Raw genomic sequence first — 16,274 nt, 5'->3', positions numbered from 1 at the left:
GATGTTTTTTCAGATTTGTTGATTTTGTGCTTGGGTTCACACATTTTGTTCTTATAATTATAAAAATTACAAATTTCAGATCACAAGTTCGAATTGATGTATTCACTAGCTGAATGAAATCTGATTTATGAAATTGATGTACACATTGTGCCACTGCTACTCTCTACCCATTTTTCAAATAAATTCTGAATCAAATCTGTGAATGCACTTATGTTATTGGGAATGAATATCAGATTCTGGTAAAGCTCTGTTCAGATCCGTAAAACACTCTGTCGTCCTTTTGATTTTTTGCTTATAATTATCAAGAAAAATCTAAAATTTCAGATCACACATTCGAATTCATGTATACAAATGCTGAATGAAATCTGAATTATCAAATTGATGTATACATTGTTCCACTGCTACTCTGTAGCCATTTCTGAAATAAATTCTTAATGAAATCTGTGAATGCATATCTGATTCTGGTAAAGCTCTGTTCAAACACATGAAAATCCATTTTCTTCTTTTGATTTTTTTCTTATAATTATCATTAACAATGGAAAATTTCAGATCATAAGTTCGAATTGATGTGTACAAATGCCACAACATGAAATCTGATTTATCAAATTCATGTATACATTGTTCCACTGCTAGTCTCCAGCCATTTCTAAAATAAATTATGAATGATATCTGTGAATGCATGTATGATTCTGTTAAATACCATTTGATTTGTCATGAAATCTGAGTCTGTTAAAAAAAGAAGAACGACAAACATAGGCCTCATCCAAAAAAAAGGAAAAAAAAGAAGAAAAAAACAGAAATTACCATTTGCCACGTCATTTACAAATAAATAAAACGAGAGAAAATCATTTTTTAAATATAAAAACAAATTAATGTGAGTGAATAAGACAATGACAAAATCGTAAATTTTGAAAAAATAACGACAAAATTACGCCACATTCAAAAATATTTAAAAAAAAAACATGAAAACATAAATTACCATTCGCGACGTAATTTACAAGTAAATGAAACACATAAATAATAATAAAAAAAAAAGTTATTGTATACCAATAAAAATAAAGAACAAGAACTAATTAATGTAAGAAATAAACAAAAAAAAAGACAAAAACATAAATTTCAAAAAAAAATTTGAAAAAATTAAGCAAAATACGCCAAATCCAAACCCAAAATAAAAAAATTAAAAGAAAAAAAAAATTAAGCAAAATACGCCAAATCCAAACCCAAAATAAAAAAAAAAATTTAAAAATTTAAGCAAAATTCGACAGATCGAAACCCAACATAAAAAAAAAAAATAATAATTAAGCAAAAAATGCCAAATCCACATCGAAAAAAAAAATAAAAAAATATAGCAAAATACGCCAAATCGAAACCCAACATAAAAAAAAAAACAAAATATGCCAAATCCAAACTGAAAAAAAAAAAAAACATTTAAGCAAAATACGCCAAATCCAAACCCAAAATTAAAAAAAAAAAAATTTTAAGCAAAATGTGCCAAATCCAAACCCAAAATAAAAAATTAAAAAAAAAAGGCAAAAAGGGCAGTTTGGTAATTTAATAGGAAGACACCTCACCAAAAAGCCCTTCCTAAACCAGGCTTTTTAGCCCCAGGCTAAAATAACCAAAAAAGTCAAAAAACCAAAAAGCCAACCCACTTCCCAAATAGACGCTACATCAAAATACCAAAAACGCATAATTAAAAGCACTATAGAGAGAGAGAGAGAGAGAGCCACACCAGAAAGAGAGAGCAAAAAACCCACGAACGGAGAGGGAGCAAAGACAAAGAGTGAGAGCAAAGAGAGAGCGAGAGCGATAGCAGAGAGAGCAAGAGAGCAGAGTCGAAAAAACCTAAGCGTAAAAAGCGTGGTTGCAAATGAGGGGGCTAGTTGTAAAAGAATGTTACAAACCATGTTTTCATTTAAAATCAGTTTTTGATTAAAAGCGTTAAAAGCGTGCTTATGATTCACGCTTTTTTTGATGAACAGTAAAATTGTGATTAGAATCACGTTTTCTGAAAAACAAATTTAATTTTCTTGTCAACAATAAAAGCGTGATTGAGAATCACGTTTTCTGAAAAATAAAATTTTTATTTAAACGCGTGGTTAGGAACTACACTTTCTATAAAAAAACAAATTGCCTTAAAAACGTGGTTTGTAACCACGTTTTAGCTTAACCTATTTCCCAAACTAGGCCTAGTTTGGACGGAATTCTCAAACTAGGCTAAAGCGCTATTACAAACCACGCTTTCACTGTTTCCAGGCACCTCCCGCGAAAAATTTGTAAAATAGTAACCACGCTTTTAATAGAGAAGATGTGGTTACAAACCACTCTTTTAAGTTAATCATAAAACGTGGTTTCAAACCACGCTTTTAAGTAATTTTTTTTTTCTTTCGGGAAAACATGGTGTCTAACCGTGCTTTCTTAATTAAACTGTGTTGTAAAGAAAGCGTGGTTAGAAACCACGCTTTCAATAATGCACCAAACACACCCACTCACAAACACACACACTCTCTCTCTCTCTCTCTCTCTGACACAAACACACACATGACTCACACACACACCGACACTCCATATATATATAAATTTTAATATATATTTATAATTTAATATATATGTATATAAATTTTATTTTATAAAATTGAAACCAATATTGAATATATATAATAATAATTTATAATAGCAAATAATAATCAACTATATAAAATTCTAAGTTTTTTATTTTAATTCTTAATTTTTTTTTATTTTACTGTTTAGGGATAAAATTTAATTTTTTTTATTTTAGGATTTAAGGTTTAATTCTTAAAATTTATTTTTTTTATTTTAGGGTTTAGGATTTAGGGTTTAGGATTTATAACAATAAATAAATTTTAAGAATTAAACTATAAATTCTAGACCCTAAATCATAAACCCTAAAATAAAAATAAATAAATTTTAAGAATTAAACCCTAAACCCTAAAATAAAATAAATTTTTTTTTATCCCTACACACTAAGGTAGAGTTTGGTAACATTTACGTTTTTTGTTTATGTTTATAAACATTTTATAAATTAGTTTCTGTTTATTTTTAGAAAAACATAAATTACAAACGTGTTTGGTTTGAACAAAATGTTTAAAAAAAATTTAAAACATAAACAAAAAAATATGTTTGTTCAAGCCTAAAATATTTATATTTATATTTATTATTTATGACAATGGGATCACACATATTATAATTGAAAAAAAATTAATTAAAAAAAATGTTTGAAAAAAATTTAATTGGAAAAAACGTGGTTTGTAAAAATTATTGAAAAAAATTATTGGAAAAATCGTTGGTTTATAAATGGTTGTTTCAGTTTATAAATTTGAGGAAAAAATGTAAACTCAAAAAATGAGTTTACGTTTTCAGTTTTCAATTTTTTTTTTCAAATAATTTTTTTCAAAAAATAATTTTTTTTTCAATTAAATTTTTTTGCAATTATTTTTTTAATTAATTTTTTTTTCATTTTTTTTCAAATATTTTTTTTCTCAAATAATTTTTTTCAATTAAATTTTTTCCAATTAAATTTTTTTCAATAATTTTTACAAACCACGTTTTTTCCAATTAATTTTTTTTCAAATATTTTTTTTAATTAATTTTTTTCAATTATAATATGTGTGATCCCATTGTCATAAATAATAAATATAAATATAAATATTTTAGGCTTGAACAAACATATTTTTTAGTTTATGTTTTAAATTTTTTTTAAACATTTTGTTCAAACCAAACACGTTTGTAATTTATGTTTTTCTAAAAATAAACAGAAACCAGTTTATAAAATTTTTATAAACATAAATGAACCAAACGCTATCTTAGTGTTTAGGGATAAAATTTATTTATTTTTATTTTAGGGTTTAGGGTTTAATTCTTAAAATTTATTTATTTTTATTTTAGGGTTTAGGATTTAGGGTTCAGAATATATAGTTTAACTCTTAAAATTTATTTATTTTTATAAATCCTAAACCCTAAATCCTAAATCCTAAAATAAAACAAAAATAAATTTTAAGAATTAAACCTTAAACCTTAAACCCTAAAATAAAAATAAATAAATTTTGTCCCTAAATAGTAAAATAAAAAAAATTAAGAATTAAAATAAAAAAGTAATCATTTTATATATTTGATTATTATTTGCTATTATAAATTATTATTATAAATATTTAACATTGGTTTCAATTTTATGAAATAAAATTTATATATATATATATTAAATTATAAATATATATTAAAATTTGTATATATATGGAGTGTGAGTGTGAGCGTGAGTGTGTGTGTAAGTCATGTGTGTGTTTGTGTCAGAGAGTGAGAGAGAGAGAGAGCGTGTGTGTGTTTGTGAGTGCGTGTGTTTGGTGCATTATTGAAAGTGTGGTTTCTAACCACGCTTTCTTTACAACACAGTTTAATTAAGAAAGCGTGGTTTGTAACCACGTCTTCTTAATTAAAAGCGTGGTTTGTAACCCGCTTTTACTATTTCACAAATTTTTCGCAGGAGGGGCTTGGAAACAGTGCAAGCGTGATTTGTAATAGCGCTTTAGCCTAGTTTGGGAATTCCGTCCAAATTAATCCTAATTTGGGAAATAAATTGCTAATTTGGAAAAAGCCCCATATTGTGGATCTTTTGGAAGTCTCTATCATTGTTGAATCTAATCACAATCTGGTGCCTAGACTTTTTCAATAAAAAAAAGTTTTAAAATCATAATCTTGTGAGTTGAATGTAGAGAGAGAGAGGAGACAATGGCGGAGGTGGAGAGCAGTAGCATAAATTCGAGATGGTGTCTCACGGGATTGACCGCACTCGTCACCGGTGGCACTCGTTGAATTGGGGGGCTTTTCCCATATTAAGCCAATTTACTATCTTAATTCCCAAACTAGGCCTAGTTTGGACGAAATTCCCAAACTAGGATAAAGCGCTATTACAAATCACGTTTTACTGTTTGGGGCCGAAAAGTTGATGAATAGTGAAAGCACTATTGGAAACTACCATTTTAATTAAGAAAGCGTAGTTACAAACCACGCTTTTAACATATATTTTTTTTCTGAAGAAAACGTGGTTCCAAACCACGCTTTCACTGTGCATGTCGTTTAATTTGTTTTCTGAAAAAAGCGTGGTTCTAAACCATGCTTTTACTGTGCATATTCATTTTCTTAAGAAAACGTGATTCACAATCACGCTTTCACTGTTGATTAATGAAAACGTGGATTGAAACCACGCTTTTACAATTTATATAAAACCCCAAGCGTCCTCATTTGCAATAACGTTTTTACACTTACGTTTTTTTCTCCTCCCTCTCAGACTCTCGCTCGAGCAACGCTTTCCCCCCTGCTTGCTCTCGCTCTCCCTCTGCTCTCAGATTCTCGCTCTCGCTCTCGCTCTCCCTCTGCTCTCAGACTCTCTCCCTGCTCTCATTCTCTGTCTCTGCTCTCTCTCTCTCCGTGGTATGGCATCTATCTCTCTTTGTCTCATTTGAATCTGATGTATTTATTGTGTTATGCAGAAATTGTGAATGTGTGGTTTTGAATTCGTAATTACGGTTTGGAATTAGGGTTATGCAAAAATTAGGGTTTGGTAATTAGGGTTTGAATTGGTAATTATTGTGTTATGCAGAAATTCCAAATCAGGGTTTGGAATTAGGGTTTTCAATTTGTTGAAAATAGGGTTTGGAATTAGGGTTTTCAATTTGTTGAAATTATTCTTGTGGTTAAATTATGCTTGTGGTTAACTTAGGGTTTTCAATTTGTTGAAATTATTCTATATTTTTTGAAATTAGGGTTTGAAATTTTGAATTGTGAATAAACCAACCTATATTTGTTGAATTGGAAATTTTATTTTTTGCTTGTAAATAAAAGGATTTTTTTTTAATTAAGAATAAAATTATGCGAATTGAAATTCATATAATTGAGAATTGTTAATGTCATATTATGAATTTCATATAATTGAGAATTGAGAATTGAAATTCATATTATGAAATTTATGAATTGAGAATTAAGGTGGACTGGCAATTTCAATTCGAGGTCCACATGCTTACATATATATGAACATTTTGTTTCAAAAAATAAGACTGTAAACTGTATGATTGAATTCAAAATCTAAAAATTGAAATGAATCTGAAAAATTCAAAATTTGAGAGTTTTGAAAAAAAAAAAAAAATCGTGTTCTATAGCGATCCCGGTTTTACTCTTGTTATACAGTGATCCGGACATGTGTCCGTGGATGTTGGTAGTTGTTTATTATCTTGTTTACATCCTTTTTACTTAGTATTTGAGTTATGGCATGTGTTGGGCAGGTTTGTTACAGGTTGGTTGAGTTTAGAAACCAAAACTAGTTGCCCAGATTTTGATCTGTCCGCTCGAGCGGGGGTTTTGGCGCTCGAGCGGGAATTGCACCCATCCAGTATTTCCTGTGCAGTGTTGGACGCTCGAGCGTGGCATTGGCCGCTCGAGCGGGGTTGTGTGAGTGACGCTCGAGCGAGGAGTTGGAAGCTCGAGCGGAGACCTGGTTCTGTAAAAGTTCTGGGACTGTGTATTCGCCGCTCGAGCGGGATTGTTGGCGCTCGAGCGGGAGTCTGTGAGTGACGCTAGAGCGGGGTGTTTTACGCTCGAGCGGGGCGACTGGGTTTAAGTTCCGTGGTTTGACTTTTCAAATCACTTTTTCACTTTCTCTTCTCTCTCCTACTTTTCCAAAAAACACCATTGGTGAGCCTCTCTCTCTAGATACTACCTTCTCTCTAGGTTTTGATCTAGTAGGAGTGATTTGCTCATCTTTGGCTTTTACAAAAAGGTTGTTGATCATCGAGGGCTACATTTTAATCTGAAAATTTCGAGTTTTGGAGCACGTTGGGTTTTGTCATCTTCTCCTTTGAGGCTCCGAATTTGAGGTAGGGATATCCTACTCCTCTCTATGGATTTTGTCTTTAAATTTTGGTATTTTGAGATGTTGGGGTTGGTTTGGTAATTTTGTGAAAGTTTGGGGTTCTTGTGTTATTTTTTTACAAAAGTTGGGGTTTTATTTATAATAAACCTAAATGCATGTTTGTCGTAGAAAAGTGAAATAAATGTTGAATCATTGATGAAAATGGGACCTAAGGGTTGAAATGGTAATTATGGAAAATGACCTAATTACACCGTTTGATTAATTGGGATAATTAATTGTGAGAAATGAGGAAATGAAGTGAAAATGTAGAGATTGGGAAAGTATGGGGTTAAAGGGTGTAGTTGAATTATTTATCACTCACCGAAATGAAATGTTGATTAAATATCCATTTGTGCATTTATTTTCTGTTTAGAAATAACTGTTTTGGGCTATCGGTGGAGGATAGTCGTGATTGTTGTAGACAATGCATGACGATTAGGCAAACTGAAACTAATCACTCGAATGTGTCATTGAGATTGACGATTGAAAGAATACATTAAATTTATGTATTGTGTGATGGTGTGTATAATTGTTGTTTATATGCATTGTGTTGTGTTGGAGGAGATAGGGGATGTACTCCACGGTTTAGGGGAAGATAGGGAATGGACCTCTAAACCGGATGTGTTGGGAGGAGATAGGGGATGGACTCCATAGATAGAGCTCATATGCTTATCTATTATTGTGTTGACAGAGCTCATATGCTTGTCATTGGAAGTGTGATAGTGCTCATATGCATATCTGTGGAAGTGATGATATAGCTCGTATGCTTATCTGTTGTTGTGTGATATAGCTCGTATGCTTATCTGTTGTTGTGTGATATAGCTCGTATGCTTATCTAATATGATATGGGAAGTGTTTGATATGAGTTATTGTCTCATATGAGTTGTTTGGCCAGGTTCTGAGCCATAGTTAAAATTTGAGAATTGAAAGAAATTGGAAAATGAGTTGTACCATGGACTTGTATGTCATGAAAATGTAAAGCATGATAAAGGAAAGAATCAGTGTGGACCAACTATCAACTGCTAATCTTTTAGTCATTGTTCATATTTGGTTTAGTGTATTTCTACTGGGCTGTGGCTCACCCTATATGGGAACATCATTTTCAGGTACAGGTAGCATGCCACCTCCAAGGACATAGCTTGGGAGGCTAGAGGCGGACATACTTTTGTCGTTTTACTTTTTGATGTATTACATGTAAATTCAAGCCAAGGGCTTAAGGTGTAAATGAGTTAGTACTCTTTTGTTGTGACCAAGTGTTACCTTGGAAAGCTGTAAGCCCGTAGGGCATTTTGCTTTTGTTGTTAACATGTAATACTTTTGTAATCAAACTCTGATGAATAGAAGAATGTGGTTATTTCATATGTTAATGAATGTCTTATTTGATGGGTTTAATGTTATTTTTGAGGTCGTTACATGTTCTCATAAAGTCAATTTAAAAAAAAAAATCATGTTCTCTTAAAGTCAATTTTAAAGTCAATTTTATTCAGTATTTCGCCTTTATTTAGTGTTTAGAAATTGGATTAAAATCAAGACTAAAATAGTCAATTTATTATTCTCAAAGTAATTAAGGGATTAGTGTGAGTGATATATTCCCTTTTGAATGAATTATTTTGCCTTTGATTTTGGTCTAATCTCTTAATAGATATTATCCGTTGCACTTAATTCATGCATTGTGTAAAATTAAAGGATAAAAGTTGATGCAATTAGAGCTTCAAGAATCAAATTGATTTGAGATAAGAAGCAAACTGCATGACTAGGGATTCAATTTGCCTTTTATTACAAATGAAAATCATCTACATTTTTTTTAGGGGAAAGATCCGCATCAAAAAATTTATACAAATTTTGTCAGTATATATCGCTGCTCTATTAATTTTTTGTTTTTAAATTTAATCTTCAATATCAAATTTTCTTTTTGTCTTTCTTAAATTTTAAGGAAGAAGTCCTAATAATCGGGTTAATTACTTAAAAGTCCTATTGGTAATGTTCATGTTTCATAAAGTTCTCTTTCTTTTTTGTTAACCCATAAAATCTTATTTTCAAAATATTTATTTATGTAAAACTGTTTTACCTTTATTAAAAGAAGAAGGAATTGTGTCAATTCCTTGAGTGTTAGTAGAAAATTATTAGGTGTTACAAGTGCACCACGTGACAATGTTATCCACTAATCACCAAGCATTATACCTTATGCCCTAATACAAAATTGTAGGCCCCACGCTCCCCATCAATCATAAGTATTTTGAAAATCACCTAACCATGCCTCAAAAGTACTAGATATTTTCTCTTATTCAAATAGTATTGCTGATGTGGAATTTTACTTTTGTTTTTTTTAAAATTTTTTTTCAAAACTTACAAATTTCATAATTTTTATTATACACAATTATTTTTAATAAAAAATATATTTTTCGAGTCTACACAATGAGATTTATCAAACATGACCAATATTGAATATAAAATTTAATAAAAATAAAATATTATTTTTTTAGTTATGCAAAACTAACAATTTCTCAGTTTGCGAAATTATCTTACAAAACTGAGAAAATTATCTAATAGAAAACCCAAAATATGAGACATAAACACCCAAACAAGACTTCTCTTTATAATAGTACTAGATATATATATACATCTTTATTTGTTGATATTTTAATGTTTATTGTTTCATTGAAGCAAGTATATGGCAACTGTTCCAATTATCTTCCACTGGGGGGAAACATAATTCGGGATCCCGATGAAGGTGTGTCATATGATGCTGAGCCGAAAGGGATATATGGGGTGCAACTTGGCACCACACTTAGCAATTTGGAGGAGATATTTATGTCAAAGGTGGCAAGTTACAGGGAAATAGTCCCATTGATCTTCAAATGTAGATATCCTTATCGCTAGTGGCAAGCAACCAGCAAATACAAAATATTACCGATCAATGATGATGAGGCGTTGAACACCGTATTAAGTATCAGTGGAAGTTTCCAACCACCAAATTGTTTGGAAGTGTACATTGATAAAGAGGTTGTACACAATCTCCCGAATATGACACAGATGGATTCTCGTCCGTTCACTACATTGCTGACACATGGGATTGACACGACAGCGTTTCAGTCTCCTATGTATGAATCAAATGAATGTTATGCAGCGGGCTACACACAACAGACATTTCATGGCCATAGTGGAGAATGAAGTTCACGTGGTGGATATGAGACTGAATTTCACAATAACACTGAAGATGTGCCCACCTACAGTCATCATACCACTCCAGTTGAAGTTGCTGGTAATATGGCTGAACCGGTTAATTCTGTGCAGTTTGCTGACGGCTAAATGCTGCAGTTTGCATTCGCTGTTGTCGACAGGGAGAGTTTGGAGTCTTGGTCGTTCTTCATTTCAAATATCAAAGAACATATTGTCATGGACCGACAGGGAGTGACTTTGATATCTGATTGAGCTGAGAGTATTTTAGCTGTTGTGAGGCGGCATTGGCTGAATCCCTCGTTCCAATTTGTTGGATATCATCGGCACTGCCTTTGACATGTTTGTAGTAACTTTAACACTAGGTTCAAAAATAAGGAGCTGAAACAACTTCTATGGAAAGCAGGAAGTGCTCATTAACGACGAAAGTGTAATGGTTACTTACAATAGATACAGGCTATTGACCAAGATGCCATCAATTGGGTTCACAAGATGAATCCTGTGGAGTGGGCTCTTTCGTATGACGGTGGATATCGATGGGGGGTATTGACCAGCAATGATGTAGAATGCTTCAATAGCGTCTTGAAAGGTGCAAGGAACTTACTTATCTCAGCTATGGTTGAATTTACATTTCGGCGGCTCGTAGAATATTTTGACGAGATGAGAGCCCAAGCTGAAATAGATGTACGAAATGAGTTCTAATACCCTAGAGAGATGCAAAAAACTATTGAGGATGGCATCGCAAGGGCAAATACTTTCAAGTTGATATCGTATGACAGGTTAGTTTGTAATATAAACTAAATTGTTGTTATTATGTTGTGAAGTTAAGTACACCTAAAAACATGAACTTGATTAGTTTATATTACAATTTTCTGATAGGCCACACCGCGTATTTGAGGTGCAAACATCTTTTCGCGATGGACGAGGTCGCAATACACAAATTGTGCGGATGAATCAACCCACGTGTAGTTGTGGGAAATATGAGATAAGACACTATCCATGTTCCCATATGCTCGCTGTAATGTCTGAAGCGGTGACAATCCATTCGAGTACGTTGATCCAGCATATAGGCTTCCTGTATACATGAGGGTTTGGGAAACTAAATTCAATCCAATACCGCATCAAGATTATTGGGATGATCCGCAATGGACCTTAATGCCTAATGTACTTCGTCTGCGAGAAGTAAAACGGGGTCGTACATCTATGTCTCGTATTTCGAATGAGATGGATATATTAGATAGGCGTTTGACCGCTCGTTGCAGTGAGTGCCAGCAGACAGGTCATGACAGGCGAACATGTTCGGCGCGACTTGGTCGATGAAGACTATCTAATACTTACATATTGTAATAGATCATTTTTTAATTCTTTATTTGTAATAGATCATTTAATTCTTTATTTTGTAATTCATTATTTGTAAACAGGGTCGTACATTTAAATAGATCATTTTTTATTTGTAATTGATCATTTCTATTTTTTAATTCTTTATATATTGTAATTGTTTGATTTCCTTGACAAAATTTACAACTAACATACTAAACAAATAAATTGAACTAAATATGTATGCAAAAACATTTAACTATACCACATAGGCCTATGTTTTCTATTCTCTACTTGATTGAAAATGTCTATTACAAAATTTTAGTGAAAATCATATAGTTCTTCTACCATTTTAAGATTTTAATATTTCAACTGCTGCAAGCATTTTTTACATTTACAATTTATGAATAAGATCTACGTAATTTACAAATTTTATACTTTATTGGAACTTTTACCATTACAAAATCAATAATGAAGTTTTGTCAAATATGCCATAAATGTAATTAGCAACCTCTTATTGGAAAAAAAATTCTCATTCAATTTTTTCGCAAATATTTATGTACGAAAACTATCCACATGTTACTGGTCATTATTAAGCTTATGTAACTGAGACCCTAAAATGATTTTGTAAGAGATTTCTATATTAGTTATAGCATAGATAACGATAGGTTCTGTTGAATTGCTTATCATATTTAATGGCACATAAATTGATAAATTTAGATTTTAGTGACTTGCTTCCATGTTAGTGGCACACAAATTGATAATTTTAAAATAATCGACCACATTTGTTTTTCAAGTCGTCATGTATGGAATAATTTGAGTTTAATTGTTATAGTTAAATTACATGCTCACCAATACAGTTTTTTTAAATGTATTTGTTTTTCAACTGTACAGGCTTCATGGCACATCTACCTGATGAGGTCCCACTTTTTAGTCATCCACATCGGGCTGACAGTATATGGGAGGATCTAGTATGCAATAACGTTTGTTGGACTTTACGCTTACAATGAAAATACCCTGCATTTTATTTTATATTACGTGATAATGCTGTAATTTAAACTACTCATTCTGTTATGCAGGGCGAGGCACGCACCGTGGTGACATGCCGGCGGGGAAATTCCGACCTGTGGGAGCGTCCATTGGACCATAGAGTCTTGCAGTGTCTACTACGCGCGGGATTCTATGGTGTCTATCGTATAGGCTATATTAGACTGGACCACCCACTCATCACTGCTCTCGTCGAGAGGTGGCGCACAAAGACTCATACATTTCATTTCTCGACCGGGGAGGCCACCGTCACATTGCAGGACGTATCTGTCCTATATGGTCTACGGATTGATGAGTGAGCAGTTACTTTACTTGACCCACCATTGACGAGGGACTAGTGGATAGCCCTATGTGCTGAGCTATTGGGAGTAGCACCTACACCTGCAGACTTACAGGCAGGTAGAGTGAGGGTGAGGTGGCTGTTCGAGCAGTTTCAGGGCCATCTTCCAGATCATGCTCCAGATGAGTTAGTACAGCAGGATGCCCGAGCATATATTCTGTGGCTTATTGGGGGGTACTTCTCCCTGATAAGTCACAGAACCTGCTCAAGCTGATGTACTTGCCACTGTTGAAAGACATTGACGTGATTGGCCAGTACAGCTGGGGCGCCGCGGCTTTGGCATGCTTGTATAGGATGCTATGACGAGCAGCTCAAGTGGGTACGAAGGAGATCGGAGGACCCCTTGTCTTGCTACAGGTTAGTAAGCATTTTATTACATGTCAATTCATATTGTATGGCATATATCAGTATTGTAATTGCGTTCAAACTATTACAGATTTGGGCGTGGGAGAGATTGATTCGCATTGCCCCGTCTAGGCGTCAACTAGTTACTCCTGGTGAGGTTCCCATCGGCCAGGGAGACATGTAGTTGTCAGCCAGACCTCGAGGTAGCCGGTGGAGGGTTGACATGCACCACGAGGTTGTATCGACCCACGTAGTCGTCGTGTATAGAGACCAGCTTGACCGGATGATAGAGGGCAAGGTATGAAATTTAAATACCTAAATTTTAATTGTCATATGGAGTGTATATGTTCATGGGCGATATTTAATAAACTTGTCGTTATTGTAGTTTATCTGGCAGCCTTATGCTGGGGTCCTCGGTACGCTCCTAGACTATTGCCGACTAGGTGAGGAGATATGGATGGCGAGAGTGCCACTCATTTGTTTTGACGTGGTTGAGTGGCATCTCCCTGATCGTGTCCTCCGACAGTTTGGTTGGGTCCAGTCCGTGTTGGATCGGTGCGACAGCGAGTGGCGGTTGCATGCGACTGATAGACGTGGCCGAGCCGGCACTGACTGGAGTGTGTATCATATGCGATACATATAGCTGTGGGTAGGGGTGTGCATAATACCGTCGAAACTGCCAAAACCGCACCGAACCGCACCGCCAAGGCAAATTCGTTATTATTTGCCAATCAAACTGCCGATTTTTGGTAAGAAAAATGGAAAATTCTAGTGACGCTTTTATTAATCCGCCGGTTTTTATTTTTCTTCCAAACCGCACCGACCCGCACCGCTATTAAATCATGTTTTATAAGATTCTAAAAATTCTTTTTTACTTAAGTTTGCTTGTTGTTCTATACCTTAGAATATAGTATTACATTACTGCTCGAGGGGAATTCAAGATGTCACTAATCCAAAATAAAGTTGGATTCTAATTCACTTTTCAATCTTTTTTTTTCTGGCCATGTTGCAAACTTGCATCAGCTCATTTTTCAATCTAAATACTTTTCAACAGTAAACATTTTCAATATATTGTAAACCCTGAATGATATTAATTTTATGTATTGTATTTGATCATTGTAGCTTCCACAGATGCTTGTAATGAACTGATGGCATAGTCGTTGATATTATCAAGTTGTTGCTACACTTGCTGCATCAGAAGAAAGCTTCGCAAGATGCTTAACATTACGGTATCTCTCGTCTTTTTTTTACTCTTTGATTTAAGTTTTGTAATTTGAATTATTATTTTTATAAACCGCCAATCTGCCCGAACCGCCAAGGCAAATCTGCCATTATTTGCCAACCGAACCGCCGGTTTTTTATAAGGAAAATGGCAAATTCTAGTGACACTTTTATCAATCCCCCACCCGCCATATGGTTTCTATTTTTCTCTCAAACTGCACCGACCCGCATTGCGCACACCCCTAGCTGTGGGATGCCCGTCGCGACAGTATTGTATAGGCTGACTGGAGCGATGGGGTCCTCCCCTCTCCCGACCCTTACATGTTGTGGTATCGGCGACATACACGTACTAGTCGGTAATTCGAGCCACCTGTCTGAGTCCGGATATCAGGGAGTTGGGCCTTCTCTTGAGGCATTGGTGAGTATCATAGTATGTGTCAGATAATTGTTAATATCATAATTGATTTACTTCCAGTCAACTATAGCCTAATATGTCTGTTTTTTTGTTTAGGTGGTTCGAGCTGGGAGGTCATATCACTTGGCTGAGGACGCCATTTTCAGACGTGATGGACAGCATGCAATGCAGGCCCTTACAGAGATCCGAGAGTTATTGTACGAGGGGATCCAGCGTGCTCATCAGGTAGATCGTCTGCATTTTGGCCACTACGGTGTACATAGTGCAGCAGCTGCTCCAGACACATCAGTCCCATCCACATCAGTGCCTTCCACTTCAGCACCAGCCACAACAGGTCCTTGAACTTCAGTCACCCCACCGCATGATACCCCATAAATTTCTCTAGATTCCTTATACGTACATCCTACCCAGTATGCTGACCCTGATTGGACACTGCCCCGATACATGCATGACGTTGTTACCCCACCCACCCAATTACCACCTGCTTTTCTGGGGACTACTTCGATCGCGCCCATGAGTACACATGATGCAGTTCTCACTGACATCTCCCACGTTGAGGATGAGGCCCATATTGAGCCCCCCTCTAGAGTGCGAGGGAGAGGCCGAGGTTATGGTCGTGGCGGATGTTGCGGCCGAGGTCAGGGTGTGGGCAGAGGCAGAGGTCGAGGTCGAGGTGCCGATCGTGATACAGTTGCACCAGATGAGGGAGTTTCACAGCTCATAGCAGTATCCGATCTTCAGGCAGAGACAGGATCGGGGGCAGCACATGCAGGAGAGGGGGGGTCACATTCATAGGCTCCACAGGCAGTCAGTGGAGGGCCACATGCAGGGGAGGGAGTGCCAGATATTCAGAGAGTCTACCGCAAGAGACCGAGGAGGGAGGTCCATGGTCGGGGTTGTAGGACTACGGGCAGGTTAGGGCATTAGCGGGTGTGATATGGACTGTATAGTTTTTTTTTTATTTGTAGTAATTGTTGTAGTTTTTGTAAATCAAACTTGTACAGATGATGTAAATGTGTCATACTTATTTATTCGAAATTATAATTTCACAATTTTTTATTCTTACTTATTTTGATGAATCACACAAATCTCTTTCACATCTCTACCTCTCTCTTATTCTCCGTAGTCACTGCATTATTTATAGTAATTTACGTTTTTTCCTCAAATTTACAAATTGAGACAACCATTTATAAACCAAAAAAATTATTGAACAAATTGAGACAACCATTTATAAAATTGAAGTTCAAATAAATTTTAAGAATTAAACTATAAATCCTAAACCCTAAAATAAAAATAAATAAGGTAGCGTTTGGTAACGTTTACGTTTTTAGTTTATGTTTACAAAAAAATTAAAAACTGATTTTTGTTTATTTTTAGAAAAACATAAATTACAAACGCGTTTGGTTTGAACAAAATGTTTAAAAACCCATTAAAACATAAAATAAAAAATATGTTTGTTCAGGCCTAAAATATTTATATTTATTTTTATTATT

The 16,274-nt window shown here is 34.5% G+C and overlaps 1 protein-coding gene across 1 annotated transcript in view; it reads left to right on the top strand.

Annotated features, from left to right (window-relative positions):
• The first annotated feature begins 4,743 nt into the window (after nt 1-4,743).
• LOC145814969 (tropinone reductase homolog At5g06060-like) overlaps nt 4,744-16,274 on the top strand; it is a 41,238-nt gene continuing 29,707 nt past the window's right edge. The window contains exon 1 of the mRNA XM_082911933.1: nt 4,744-4,822. Coding sequence (XP_082768059.1) covers nt 4,744-4,822 — 79 coding nt within the window. The remainder of the gene's footprint in view (nt 4,823-16,274) is intronic.

The sequence above is a fragment of the Camellia sinensis genome, unplaced genomic scaffold (genome assembly GCF_055761805.1).
Source record: "Camellia sinensis isolate YWXY unplaced genomic scaffold, ASM5576180v1 Unanchor14, whole genome shotgun sequence".
Classification (NCBI taxonomy): domain Eukaryota; kingdom Viridiplantae; phylum Streptophyta; class Magnoliopsida; order Ericales; family Theaceae; genus Camellia; species Camellia sinensis.
This window is presented reverse-complemented; position numbering and strand designations above follow the sequence as displayed.